The 15,418-nt window shown below is 41.8% G+C and overlaps 1 protein-coding gene across 2 annotated transcripts; it reads right to left on the bottom strand.

Annotated features, from left to right (window-relative positions):
• Positions 1 to 703: 703 nt before the first annotated feature.
• foxk2a (forkhead box K2a) lies at positions 704 to 14,803 on the bottom strand. Of its 2 annotated transcripts, none has more exons than XM_061755963.1 (9): positions 14,327 to 14,803; positions 11,964 to 12,158; positions 11,736 to 11,877; positions 11,295 to 11,441; positions 8,763 to 8,956; positions 8,470 to 8,672; positions 7,430 to 7,687; positions 7,157 to 7,351; positions 704 to 1,716 (listed from the first exon to the last, which is right to left on the bottom strand). In XM_061755963.1, exons 1-9 carry the CDS (start codon positions 14,620 to 14,622, stop codon positions 1,490 to 1,492), a joined length of 1,857 nt encoding a protein of 618 aa, XP_061611947.1. In that variant the 5' UTR covers positions 14,623 to 14,803; the 3' UTR covers positions 704 to 1,489. The 2 variants fall into 2 exon arrangements, with proteins under 2 accessions (XP_061611947.1, XP_061611948.1); XM_061755964.1 differs by having other exon boundaries at positions 704 to 1,713.
• Positions 14,804 to 15,418: the final 615 nt, after the last annotated feature.

The following is a 15,418-nucleotide window of genomic DNA, read 5'->3' as shown; positions in this document are numbered from 1 at the left end:
TTTCACATTGACAATGACAACCGGATTATGTGCTCAAAAGTGGATCCATTTGCAGTGGCTCAAAAATCAATTACATTTCTCAACAGTAGGGGGAGCCCGAGAGCCGATAAAGCGCCATTGAATGCAAGACTGGACCGCACCTACCATGCTTATTTTTGTAGTCAAAAACACGCATGTATTTATACGTTGACCTTCAGTTGAAATTTCATTTCATAGACCCCAAAAAAATTGTCAGATTTCGTTAATGCAGATTAGCCAAGCAGATATTTTTTTTACTCAAAGAAATACAAACTAAGAGGCAGTGTTTTAAATAAATTCATATATATAATATATATATATATTTATATTTTAAAAAAGCATTTACCCACTGAAGCAGAACAAACACCTATCACTTGTCTTTCCTTGTGTAACAGAATACAATATGATTCGACATGTTTAGATAACAGAAGAATAGCATTGAGTAGAGACTGCCCCAACCGCAACACAAAAAGGTAAAAAAAAAAAAAAAACGAGGAAAAACTGAGCTAAAATGATTTTAAAAAAAATACACAACTAAAAGAGATGGAAGTGCAGCGCTGGGCAGACAAAGCATAGATTCAGTCTAAACGTTCTTCAGTTCCATATTCAGATAACCAGTACGTTATATCTCTAGATGTGTTAACATGCAAGCTCAATGAAGCATATGGTCAAATACGCATGGGAATATACTTTTTTTTTTTAATCATCTTATTGGACATTTGTAAAATGTGAAAAAGATCTGTCCATGTACAGTGGTGGAAAAACAAAATATCATTTGCATGAATGAGCAATAGAGAATCCATTCTATTAGATAGTGTCTTCTTTAGGAAAAAAAAGGAAAAAAAAGACTACATTCATTTCACTGAACAAAGTTCACATACAAAACAAAATAAAGCAAAATATCAGGTGATATTTTAAATGTTCATCAAGACCCCACTTACGGTTTTTCTATCTGAATTCATCACTCGTCCTTGGAGAAATGAAGAGATCCAAGGACACATTTGCACAATGGAATACTGCATATAGATCTACTCACAACTGGGTCAGGGAGGCTAGCTGCCGAAGATGGGAATGTCCACACGCACATGCGCTTCCCTTGGTGGGTGATTTTCGCTTGGTTGCATGTAGGATTGCGCCACGCACCGAGTGCTGAGAATCCAAACAGGGTGAGGCTGTTGGCGCATTTCAGTCCCAATAAGTCAGCTGGAATTTGGGATTCTCATTTCCTGTGCTTCAAGAGGGGGTTCCCCGCTCAAAAGACGACAATGCTTGGATTTTTAATTCCACGCGGAAGGGGAAGGATGAGATTGGAACATTCTCTTTTGCTGTAGTAATCTTTTCTCTTTTTGGCACTTTGCCGTAGATGACAACCAGTAAAGGTGAAGAGGTCAAAGTGTGGACGGCGTGAGGCTCAATGTGGGCGAGGGCAGGGCTCAGGATGCATATGGGGGGTGGTGGTGTTGGGAGGGGGCTACTGGTTGCCCACTGCTTCACATACCTCAGCTTCTCCGGCACCATCAGCGGAGCCATTGTTGTTATTGCCATTCGCAGCCACCGCCTCTCCCTCGTTGCCATCCTGCATCTTTGCCCTCTTGGACACGGGTGCCTCCTGAACCTCACCATTCTGCCTCTTGGTGGGCAGGGACGCAGACGCCGAAGCGTGCGTGGCCAGAAGGTGGAGAGGGTTTGCAACAGCTGCTTAAGAGGGAATTTATCCATAAAAAAAAAAGGACAGCCATTAATTAGGAATGATAAATTGTGCTAACATTTGTATTATATATACATACATATATATATATATATATATACATACATATATATTTTATAATTATTGGTAATACCAGAGGTGGGGGACTTACTCAGATTTTCCTAAATAGTCAACACAAATGTCAGTCAGCATAATTTTAAAATCATCATCCATTAGAGTAGAATTCATTGTTGTTGCGCAAACAAAAGACAAAATGCCCTGTTCCAAATTATTATGCATGACAATTTCAAGACATTTGACAGGTTTTGAAAGAACTGAAAATAGTCATATGTTGAATTTGCAGCGTTAGGAGGTCATTTACTGAAATCAAAAGCTATTTCAATCAAAAATGTCTTAACAGGTCAAGTTACATTTTAACATAAGACCCCTTTTTTGACAGCGGCTTCACAATTCTTACACCCATTGAACAGACAAAACAGTTCTTTTTGTTCAATGGAGGAAAGTGATCAGTCAGAAACTGCATACTTCTGAGTGGTTTCACAACTCCAAAGCAGTGATTCTCAGCTGTGGGTTGGTAGCGGACAGATAGTAAAACATTACATACGTTTGTATTCTGATTTTTATTTTATTTATTTATTTATTTTTTTACAGTACAGAGGTGTACCAAGTTCCTACATTAGGTAAGCGATGGAAAGGAAGGAAATGTTACTCACTTGTGCTCTAGTCACTAGTTTACTCAAACAAATAGTGTAGCTCAGCCTCTGGCTACTGGGCGTCATAGCTAGCAATATGCTTTTCACAGTATGTCAAACTCATTTGAAACAGCGTTTAAAAATACAACATAGTGTACATGTTTTCAGAGGCTATTTTTAAACAAACAAAAATGCTTTTTTTGTTCCCAACATCAATAAAAGTAGGTCGCGACTTTGCAACAATAGAAAAATGCAGGTCCCATGGTGACATCAGTTGAGAACCACTGCCCTAAATTCTCTTCCCAAAACATGAAATCCGGCACCACCTTGCTGATTTCACAGCCTTGTTGGGACATGGTGGCCATCCAACTATCCATTACTACATCTGTCTATAGAGTCTGGACCATCCGGGGTTACATCAGCAGACAATCTCATGCTGCAAGTAATCCTCCTGCTTCATGGCTGCTATGGGCATAAAATGAGAGAAACTCGTTGTGCCCCTTATCCTCCCCTGACCTCAACCCTGTTGAGAACCTCTGGCGCATCTTCAAGCAAAGAAATCACATCTAAACAGTAGCTCTTGAAAGCCCCCCAAAAAATTCAAGCAGAAACTCTAAAAATACAAGCTCATGGATGATAGAATTGTGTAGGTACTATCAAATAAGGGTTCTCATGTTAAACTGTAATTTGAGCTATTGAGATGTTTTTCTTTGAACTATCTTATGATTTCAGTAAATATGGCCTCCAAATGCTTCAGTTTCGACTCATGACTTTTTTCCAGCTCTTTAAAACCTATAAAATGGCTTAAAACCACGTTGTGCATAATAATCTGGAACAGTGCGTTTTGTTTTTTATTTTTCCAAAAAACAGGTTTGTTCAAAAACATTCCAATTATGCTCTAACGGTTGGTAACTTGAAAACTATGCTGATTGTCATTTGCCTTTTAGGAGAATCAGAGAAAAATACATTTGCATTATAATTTGGAACGCAGCATAGAATGTACTGCATACAATAGATAGACAATAAGAAAGACAATAGTGTACTCCTATGAGTGTCTCTATTTTTAACTTTTGACAAAAGGTAATGGAGAGGAACACAACAGTTAAGCAACCCAGTATATAAATAATTATTATATGATTTAATTATTATAGTAATAGGCTACTCTTGCAGGCTTACTTAACTAACGCTAGAATGCAATATACTCAAGCTTACATTAATGCCTGGTCTGGCAGGCTGCTGTTAGAATTCATAAAGTTGGCCAACAGCATGTTGACCAGAAGTCTTACCCTTGTAACAATAAAATACTGTTTGTGGCAATTATTGCTTGCTAGTTCTGACTGCCTCTCGTAAGGTGGATGGTAACCTTGGCCTTGTGGCATATATCAACAAAACTTAACTGCCATCGCCAGTGGTGCAACTGTGTTATTTTACTTTTTATTTTGAAGGTTAGACTTTACTGGCTGAAGGATGCGTTACGCCGATGTTTCCCGAGTGTTAGCTCTAGAAATAAAGTTGAGCCATTAAAAAAAAAAAAAGTGAACTATGCCTTGCTGTCTGTTGAACCTTTTCTACAGAACCTGACTAGAATCAGCCATGCACATTTCTTCTGCCTTTTGCATTGGTACAAATAATTACAGTACTTCGTTCAGAGGTGGGGGCGAACAGGGGTCTCCAGACTTCGTGTTACAGGGCGCCCCCTAAGAGAACCGCCACCTGGAAACCCACCAGTATGTTATGATGGTGAGTGCAGCGGCCACCTCATGAAGCGTCCTTATTAGAAGTATTGCGGAGGGAGCACAGAGGATTGTTACAATTGGATTTGAGGATTATGGTTTTGATCAAATTTGGATAAAAGAATGGCAACATGCAATATTTGCAACTCAAAGAGACACCACAAATACGACATCTTACTTCATCCCTCACTACAAAACCCACAAGAAAATACAGAGTCTGGCTTGGGAACATTAAAAACTATGCGATTGTAACCGTGTTAGTCCAGGTGACTAACAAAATACATCTTGTGTTGACGCTACATACTGAGTGCCATGTAGCTAACGTGCATTATTTTTTTCCCCGTTAAGTGCTTGAGTTGACAAAAAGTCTGTTCAAAGCTTGAATATAGCAAACTTGAATTTACGAACCCGAGCAATTGGAGTAAGTAGTGTCGGCTTAAAATGCAGCTTGAAATCATCAATGGCAGTAATCTGTTGGTGTATGCATTATATCTAGCAGTGTCTCCAGATGACTACAGTTCAATTGAGGTGTTGCGTCACTGTCTAAAACAGATAAATGACTGGATGAGCCCAACCTTTCTTCAATTAAACCACAACAAAACAGATAATTGTTTTTGGCAATAAAGAGGAATGCTGTTAGGAAATAACTGGAATCACTCTTTAAAAACCAAATTCGAAACCTTGGTGGACTGATAGATTCCGACCTGACTTTCAATAGTCATATCAAATTAATTACAAAAACTGCCTTCTACCATCTGAAGAACATATCCAGAGTGAAGGCTTGCATGTGCCAAGCAGACCAGGAGAAGCTCATCTATGTAGACTTGACTATTGTAATGGTCTTCTGACTGGACTCCCCCAAAAGAGCCTTAAGCAGCTGCGGCTCATTCAGAATGCTGCAGCTTAGGAACTGACCAGAACAAAGAGGTCAGAACATATTACTCAAATTCTAAAGTCTCTAAACTGGCTCCTAGTCAGTTTTAGAATACACTTTAGTTCTGCTACTGGCCTATAAATCATTTAATGGTTTAGGTCCTGAATACATGAAAGGAAAGCTTTTAAATGATATTTTTTGTACTGTATGCTGTTTTGTATTTTTCTTTTTTTCTTTGTTTTAAATGTTTATATATTTTTTTGTTTTTAAATGCTTTTAAATCATGTAAAACACATTGAGTTACCTTGTGTATGAAATGCGCGATATAAATAAATTTGCTTTGCTTTGCTATGTAGTAACCTGATGGAAAATAAACATCCATCCATTTTCTTCCGCTTATCCAAGGTAAGATCGCGGGGGCAGTAGCTTTAGCAGGGAAGCCCAGACTTTCCTCTCCCCAGCCACTTCTTCCAGCTCTTCCGAGGGGATCCCGAGGTGTTCCCAGACAAACCGAGAGACGTAGTCTCTCCACCGTGTCCTGGAGCATCCCCGGGGTCTCTTCCCAGTGGGACGACGGATCGATACAAAGTCCGCATCACTGCAGACGCTGCACTGATCTGCCTGTCGATCTCCCATTCCATTCTTCCCTCACTCGTGAACAAGACCCCAATATATTTGAACTCCTCCACTTGGGGCAGGATCTCATCCCCGACCTGCACAGGGCACTCCACCCTTTTCCGACTGAGGTCTCAGATTTGGAGGTGCTAATTTTCATTCCAGCCGCTTCACGCACAGCTGCGAACCGCTCCAGTAAGAGTTGGAGATCACGGCTTGATGAAGCCAACAGAACCACATCTGCAAAAAGCAGAGATGCAATACTGAGGACAACAAACCACACCTGCTCGGCGCTTCTCACCGACGGCAACTTTAGAGTGGAAGAGAGTCCAACCCCTCTCAAGAGGACTGGAACCAGAGCCCAAAGCGTGTGTGGACGCGAGCTTTACTATATCTAGTCGGAAGTTCTCGACCTTATCCACCAGCTCGGGCTCCTTCCCTGCCAGAGAGTTGACGTTTCACGTCGCTAGAGCCAGCTTTTGTAGCCGGGGATCGGATCGCCAAGGTCCCCGCCTCCGGCCACCGCCCAGCTCACATTGCACCTGGCCCATCCCACAGGTGGAGAGCCCATGGGAAGGGGGAGCCATGTTACCCTTTCGGGTTGTGCCCGGCCAGGCCCCATTGGTGCAGGCGCTCCCCTTCGAGCACCACCTCCAGGCCTGGCTACAGAGGGGGGCCCCGGTGACCCTTGTCCAGGCAAGGGAAGATATCCTCCTGAATTCTTTAACATGATAGAGGTTTTTGGAGTTGTGCTTTGTCTGGTCCTTAACCTAGGACCTGTTTACCATGGGTGACCCTGCCAGGGGCATAAAGCCCCAGACAACTTAGCTCCTAGGATCATTGGGACACACAAACCCCTCCACCACAATAAGGTGATGGCTCAAGGAGGGGGAAAAATAAAGATTTTCAATTAAATTTTGCTGTTAATAATGGGACACATCTATTCTTCAACCAAATTCTAACTGAATTGTAAAACATTACATTAAATATTTTTGATTAAAAAGATAATGCTTCATAAACAAAGCTTCTAAATCGGTATATAAGTATGTTAGTATAGCTGTTTTTACAGTGTCTGCCATTGGCCATCAAAGCCAGCTTTTTCCAAGTATTGTTGCCAGGTCACTGGGTGAAAATGGAAATGGGTCGTTGAAATCAACTGACAAATTTGTGGGCTTTCTTGAGCCCTGACAGAGGTGGTAAGCCATCTGTGTGGAGTTGATAGCAGGAAACCAGAACCAGGTTGTGAAGTTTACCATCTGAGACTCGCTGCTATGACCCTCTGTGTTAATAGCAAATGTCGCTTAACAAGTGCAAAAGGCCTTTTCTATCTAATTTATGAAAGACTCCCCCCTCCCCAATAGACTACACTGCTTAAGCGGGGTACATGCATGCCGTTAAATCGGGGCAAATTTGAGCTCCAATCTGTTGCCGGACACAAATGGAGGTAAAGATAGAGTTGGATGCTAGTATAACGCGCCTACCAAGTAACAGTTGTGTGCGCATGTGGGAGGGTCACCTGTGCCAGCAGAACTGATGGGGACCAGGTGAGTGCCATTCTGTGTGATGGCCTTTATGGGAAGCTGGTGCTGGCCGAGCGGAGCCTGTTGCATTATGGTTACTGTAGTCAGCGGAGCAGCCTGAGAGCTCTGGATGATGCGACCGACTCCGCCTATGGACGAGGTCGTGATTGATGGGAGTGGCTCCACTTTCACTATTCACAAAAGAAACATCAGCAGGAGCAGCAGCAGCCTCGCACACAAAAGGGACAGAGTTAAGCAAGTGGGCAAACCTTTAATATCTTGGTGCTCTCCCCCTCCATTCTGCTGAGAGTCTGGCTTCAGCATAGCAGCGGGCTGTGGGCCGACAGTTGTCATGGTGACGGTCGGGATCTGGTGGACAACGTGCACTGTCTGCATGACGGGCGCTGGGCTAACGGTCGTCGTCACAATGGCTGGTGTCGCCACGGCGTAGGTCACAGGCTTCATGGTCGTCTGAGGCATCTGCCGTTGCACGGCAATCAATACGGGCTGGTTCGTAAGTGAAGAACCTGTTGGCGTACAACGGTTGTCGAGTGATGTCATATATACGCTATCACAACTGATTTTGTGGGGTTTGGGTTGAATCTATTGAGATAATTTACTGATAGATTACACTTATAGTAGGGATGGGCGAGTACCAATACCAGGTATCAGTATCAGGCTTTTATGTATCAGGTACTTGTGAAGGCTGCCGACACAGCCACCCATACTTAAGGCAAAAAATAAATCTGACATCGAGTGAGTCTGCCCTCTGCTGTTGACCGAAACAACTTTCACATGTCATAACTGCTCTTGTCCTTGCGTTGCAAATGTGACATGACCAAACCCAGAAATGAGGTAGCAGACTTCACGTGTATGCTGCGATAACTAGCAGAACTCCGGGTTGATTACTTGAACCTTTGAACCAAAAATTTTGTTCAAACCATCAAGTAATCAACTTGTAGTTCTGCTAGTTATCGCAGCATACACGTGAAGTCTGCTACCTCATTTCTGGGTTTGGTCATGTGAAGTTCACAACAGTTGTGTCGTTAATTTCAATCGGCAGAAAAACATGGCGGCCCCCTGAGCTGGATGAAAATGTATGAATTTATCTGTTTAATTCTAAATTCCACAAACGCAATAAATCAGAATACTGTGTTTAGACTAATGGAGGCACATACAATGTATTCTTGCAAAAAGAAATTTAGGGTTCAATTCACTTTTAAGGCTGTTACATTAGATCCCATGAGATTATGCAGGTGTATCTAATCTAATAACTCAAGAGTTTGTTTGTTTTAGTTACTTATTTTACCAGTGGAGTTCTGTGCAAAGCGAGCCTCTTGGATGACAGCAAGTTTGGGCTGGACGGTGGCAGTTGGGGTAGGGGCTGGTGCCGTTGTTGGCTCAGATTCCATGGGCACTGGGGACCCCTCTCTGGAAAGGCTATCTGGGGTCTGCACGCCACTGGAGTGAGCTGACAGTGCCCCTGTGTGATTGGGAGAAGCAGGCGCGCTCCTGGAAAAGTGGACATTGTAATACTTTTCAATTCATGAACGCGGTCAAGCAAACCATTGCAATATTCTAATGCTAAGAACAAGGAAGTACCTCGAAGAGAGGGGTCCTACAGGGGTCCTGAAGCAAGGCACTCCCCTGGGCCTACGTTTCCTGAAGGCTTGTTCTATGAGTTTGCCTTCAGAAGCAGGGTCGATCCTCCAGAACGAACCTTTCCCAGGTTCCTCCTGAGAGCGTGCTACTTTGATGAAGTACCGGTTCAGGGATAGGTTGTGGCGAATAGAATTCTAGACACATAGAGCCACACACAAATTAATGAATAGTTCCATTAATGTGATAATAAATTAGTCTGTAAAAGGATCCTGGTCAACAGGCTTCTAATTATGGCGGATTGTACACAGCAGCAAGTACTGTGTTTTTATTCAAATGTTCAATACAAGTTACACATCCCATTTATTTACAGTACAGTGGAGCTTCTGAAGTCAAACATCCCTGAAGTATTTTATTTTTACTTCCATTTTTTTGAAAGTCAGTACCGCAGAACAAATACTTTTCGACCTTGGAGGTTTCACTGCATACTGTGTACTTTGGGGGGTGCCTTGCGCAACGACATCTTAACAGTAGTCAGGAAGCAGACTACCATCTCTCCAACAACTTGTTTATTTTTTGTTTGTTCCTGCAGCGGGACCCGAACCCTGACCCTCCAGTTCAAAAGCCCAAGTCCTTCCAAGTAATATACTGCCGTTCCAAATTAAAAACAGACATGCAAACACCAAAGGCATGAAAAAGGTGACAAAAAAACAAAAACAAAACATTGTAAGGGGGTCTAGGAGGGGATCCACCGGGCCCCCGTGGAGATTTTTTTTAAACAAATTAAGCAATTTGGAAGACTCTGAAGAGTACAATAAGGCAAAATAAACGCATTTTCTTCATGCAGAAAAACATTTATTTACACCGCTCCAGTACATGTTGATTACAAATTTAACTTTAAAATTAAATTTGCCTAATTTCTTTCCTTTTTTGTTTAGGCCTCCAACTTGAGCCAGGCCCATCTCCACCTCCACCTGATGCAAGCTGTGCCACATGAATAGCATCCTCCTCTTTAAGCACTCATTCTGGAAAAGAATTGACTAAAATCATTGTCTGTTTCACTTCATTTTTCACTATTACTAACTTCAAAGGCTAATCCCAAATGAATACTCCAGGAAAATACAGAGGACAATATTTTTCTGTTTTTATTGGCCATTTCTGAATTTTAAGTTAGTTCATTCTGTGTTGTGACATAATCCCTAACATCGTTCAATACATTTACTAAACTAATTAGATAATTATAGGCGCGTTTCCTAATTAATACAAAATGTACTAGCGGATCAACTCGTCGCCGATGTTACGTGTGGTTCGCGGTTCCGCTGGGACTGCAACCGGGGCCACGACCCGCAGAACCTCAACGTGAAAATACAAAAGACCAGTGCAACAAAAACGACACGGGCTGATCTGATGAGCAAAAATGTTGCTTAAACGTAAGAGTAGCAATTGAGGCTGTCCGCTCCAGAGGTGGGTAGAGTAGCCAAATATTGTACTCAAAGTAAGAGTACTGTTACTTGACAATAATGTGACTCGACTCAAGTAAAAGTAAAAAGTAGTCCTCCAAAAAATTATTTAAGAGTAAAAAGTACACTGTGAAATAATTAGTACTTAGGAAATAGTGAGTAAGTTCTGATTTTTTTTAACCACAGCATGAACATCAATAAAAAAAATAAATAATTTAAAATGCAAACAGCGCCAAATGCGGAAGTCAAAGTCGTAGTCTTGCGCACGAAATAGTTGATGAATAAGCAATAACTGATAAATAAAAGTAGCGAACAACATTTAGATCATTGTAACGGAGTAAAAGTACCATTACTTCTTAATAACAGAAGCAGCAGAAGTGTTTTTTCTAGTCTCGTCAACTCCTGTGATTTATCCAAAGCAGGTCCCGAGCGCACAGGCAGAACCTCAGGCCAATGCACTAGCATCTTAGTCCGCCGCGGAGTAATATTAACAATTACATGGGTGGGTGGATGGTGGATGTGTGGAATGGATCGAGCTGCCAGTGTTCAAGGAGTACGAAACAGCCTATGACGTCAGCAACGGCGGCAGCTACGACTTTGACATCCCTCCAAAAATCATGTTGAGAAAGAGAAGGGTAAACAAACTAAAATCCCAGTTGTCCGCACAGCAGGCCTTCTCACAGCTTAAGACAATAAGGAAGGTAGACACCAAAGCATCCTTCGTTCTGGGTAACTCACTAAACTAAATCATTAAACAAGAAATCTTTCCAACACAGAGACAAAAGATGATGAAAAGAGGCTTTCGTTGAACCGCCTGACTTGTTGTTCAAGACTTTAAAAAACAACAGCAGCAATACGGGTTCATGCAGTTAAGCAAGGTACAGTAACTTCTAATTGTAAATATAAAGAACACTCAACTGATTCATAAATAAAATTTTTGCCTTTTTAATAGTAGGTAGATCATTTTGAAAGTTGGTCACAAGCTGAAAAAGTGTGGTCACCCCTGCTGTAATTCAATTTGTGAGAAGCTGAATGACAAACAAAACATTACCAATAAAGTGAGTATGACACTGACCTGCCAGCCTTTATCAGCTGTTCTGTAGTAGGGATAATTCTTTGTGATGTGGGTGTATATTCCATTCAGTGTCAGTTGTTTATCTGGGGCCATGGTGATGGCTTGGACTATCAGTTGTGCGTATGAATACGGTGGTTTGGAGTCCCCCTGTCGAGAAAAACATGAGGTGTGAGAAAAAAAACTAAACAGAGCATTTTGCAAGCTGAAAACAAAAAATGTTCATACACACACACACAAACACACACACACACAGAAAAGTTCAATCGAGTCCTGTATTCCAAAGTCTACCCAAAAGGAGTGTTGGGCAATTTTTAGACTTCAATGAGTAATCAGGGACGTTCTGAGCACATTAAAGGTTTTCTGAAGTGTACAGCCTTTATTGTACCGAATAAAAATTCTCAGAACCGGTGGACTCATGCATCCACCACCACTACTACACACCTTTGGGCTGTCTTCACCCGATGCCTCCTTGTCATTTTCTGACTGAGAGTTATCCGCTATAAGGTCGGAGGGGAGAACCCGGCCGCTCCTATAGCTGGACAGTCCCGCCCCCCTTGGACTTGATGGGCAGGAGTTTGCAGCACTATGAAATTGGTCAAAATGTTAGCTTATGTTTTTCTGGTAGAGCAACTGAGTCACTAAAACAATACAACCGCCACTCTGACTCACCTTAATGTGCCCGTAGGTGAAGGCAGTGGGCTCATAAGGTGGGCAATATTGTCCGGAATGTTGATGGTAAGTGGGGAAATTTGAGGTTGTACGGACTTGACCGGTGATTCGGGCACGTTCCTCTGCTCCTTTTTCTCACTTAAAAGTGCAGTGAATGTGATTTTTATGCTTGTGCTGGGGAATCGGAAGCAACATCTAAAAACACACACACACACACAAAAAAAATTACATGCATACCACTGAAATTAGGGATACTCGATACCATTTTTAAATTAACAAAATGACAATTGTGAACAAAGACCTCTTTCTTTCTGACACACATGATGATTCACCGATGTATCAAACCGTAGCAGGGTAGTGCCAACTACTGGAGAGAAGGACTGACTCGATGTCGGAACTTTTTGTCTTAAAAGTATCAGTTGTTGGTATCGGCTGCCTTTACGAAGAACCTATACCTTAAATAAGGCCAATATTGGTACCTGGTATCGGTTCTCACCCATCCCTACTTGAAATGAATATACCTACTACTAGAAGACGACGATATAATATGTTTTTAATGTATTCCTAAAAATCAAGTTACACTTTAGGTCACCGACTGTGCTGTTCCCCTTGGAATAGAGCGTATATGTCAAACACAGGCACCAGGGTCAAAATTTGGCCCATGATGTAATTATATGTGGCCCGCAAGACCATATTAAATGTGTATTAGAGATGGCTCGCCAGTGTATAGCACATACGCCACTAATATTACAAATCCCAGAATGCTTTGCTAGTGTTTTGGCCCATCAGCCTAGACAAGAGCGCCCCTTCCCTTTCTGTTGCAGTCGTTACCAACTATGCTACCAGTCTCCTCCAGCAAATTTACACTTTCCCTTCCCAAAAATGGCCAAACGAAAGATGGAAAACAGTTAACTTCCAAGACAAGTGGGAGGCAGATCTGTTCACTAAAGTAAAAGACAGACCTGTTTGTCGTGTGCAGAGCAACTTGGCTGGAACAAAGAATATAACAATTGAATTCATGTTTTTTTTTTTAATGCCCTTTATCAACTCCTAGGCAGGGAATGTTAATAGTTTGAGGTTTGTATTTTAATTGAAGAACATTCTTATTTTTTGGGTTGTTTTGTTTCTGGCCTTTGAAAAAAGATTTACATCAAAGCGAAAGGTAGTTGGAGATAGATAAATAGAAGCTAGCGAGACAGAATAATTTTGAAGATAGCGAGACAGAATAATTCATGTTATCCATTTAAATACAAGACAACAAACAAATACCACTGATGTCTTTTATCGCAAATTTGATTTCTCATGTTTATAATATTAAAGTTTGTTTATTCCAGATTCAGTGTTTAAGCCAAATTTAAGTTTGTTGTCAATGATAAACTTTAACGCTACATTTCTGCAGAAAAGGGAAACATGTACATCGCAGTGATTTTTCATTAAATATTGAGTTTGGCCCGCGACGTAGTCACACTTTTTATTTTTGGCCCACCGTGAATTTGAGTTTGACACCCCTGGAATAGAGTAATTGGAATATAACACAAGGTAAATTGTGAGTTTGCACAGTCTACCGACTGTTTTGAGCTACAACAACACCAGACTAAGGCGTGGAAACACACTGAGGCAAAGTTTGACCGTCATATCAAATTAGCTACAGTAATTATCTTAATTGCCTACTGGCCCAGCCTATTAGACACCAACGAGCCACTGTTATAATTAAAATAGCATTTGCTTCAAGAATAAAGCAAAACTAAATCGCCATTTTGTGAGTTTACGCATTGTTGCCTGTCATACATGAATGTTATGGCAACACGCCAATGTAGCTTACTTAGCTTGCTCATGTGGCTAGCATGTAGCTTGGGTGATTGCCCATACAAAACGCAGCCACTTTAACCAAAATTCGAAATTAATCTAGGTCTATTAACCGTTTCACTTAGATTCGAGGACGTGTGAATTTTATTACACCGTGCTCTTCAATTCGGCATACAACAAACAAACCAATTAAATGAAAAAAATATCATAGTTATGTAAAACTGTCCCCTAAACAAAACGAGATGAGGGTAAATGAACGTGAGCGTACTAGTTGTTAGGTGGTGTGGTTTTTTTTGGTGAAAATATACAGGCCGAATAATGCAGATTTAAATAAATGAAATGAAATGCAGCTTTGGAAGAGTTATTTGATTGGTGACAGGTACAAACATAATTCCACTGGCATATCTGGCATGAAGGTTTGGCGTGACGTTATCGCCATACGCGTTCCTAGACACAGCACGTGCAAACACCGCTGCCGGACAACAAAAACAACAACACGGGACAACGTAACGTGTTAACATGTCGTAGGTTCAAGCGCGCTAATTCAATCATCTTACATTCGTGGAAGCTGCAGAGGTGGAGCCCCTCTTCTCTGGAACACCCCATCCACAAACACCCCATTTTTTCCAAGGCATCGGAGGTAGAATTCCCCCATGCCCGTACCATCTTCGCTCGCCGTGAAAATCTCAAGGTGCCGCCTAGAAATGAAGCTGGAGTGTCCCATGCTGACGTCCACGGAGCCCTGCGATGAGTTCCGGCCAATGGTCACCGACCTTTTCTTCATCAAATACTCGAATTCTCGGCCCTCCAGCCGGGCTACTGCCGACCCCGACATCCCGCTTACCACCGCCATCTTCTGAGGTATCTGGTGGGTATTTGGAGTTGTGTTTGAAGCAAAAACGTCTTGGTAGCTCTGCTAAAGTGAAGAAGTGACTTGAGTTTGGGGGGGGAAGAATGGGCCCAATTTTACAACGTTCAGATAGCAAGGAACGTGCCAGACCGGGGTTACGGCGGCTCCGACCCACGGCCGTGAAGGAGAGAAAAAAAAGAAGCTCTTGTCCAATCAAAATGGAACAAACGGGCGGAAGTGCACTGACGGACGTATTATTCAACCAATGAAATGCGAGTTTGGATGTCGGCATAGTCGTAATGTTTACCAATTGCAACAATAATAAAAATAGCAGAGGCAACATGTGGTAGGTTGCGCTGCAGACTGACACGCAGATGAATGGAACTGTGGAAGACTCGGCACTGCGCCCTGACGGAAGGGATTGTATATGGATTCAAGTCTTCGTGTTTCTTGTTTGTGTGGGTTTTGCATTAAAATCATCACCGGTCGGTCCCAAGACGACGACTGCGGAAGGGTTGGAGTCAGGAAGAGCAACCTATGCCAAAAACATCATCCCATAGGGAAAAGATGGGAAGAACTCTGTCAATATCTCATGTCATAATATAAATAAATGATATACTGTACACGTATTTAATTTTGTCTGTAGACGCCAGCCTTAAAGAAACCAAAAACAATAAAAGAAAAAAGAAAAACTCATTTATTTTCATGCCCAGTTGTACTGTGGAGTCATTAGCACATTCCTAACACTATTCATTTGTTTTTAATCAATGTTATTTTACACCTGACTTTAACATATGCA

This window comes from Phyllopteryx taeniolatus, chromosome 19 (genome assembly GCF_024500385.1).
Source record: "Phyllopteryx taeniolatus isolate TA_2022b chromosome 19, UOR_Ptae_1.2, whole genome shotgun sequence".
NCBI classification, from domain to species: Eukaryota; Metazoa; Chordata; class Actinopteri; order Syngnathiformes; family Syngnathidae; genus Phyllopteryx; species Phyllopteryx taeniolatus.
The sequence above is the reverse complement of the archived record's forward strand: the minus strand, read 5'-3'. Positions and strand labels throughout refer to the sequence as shown.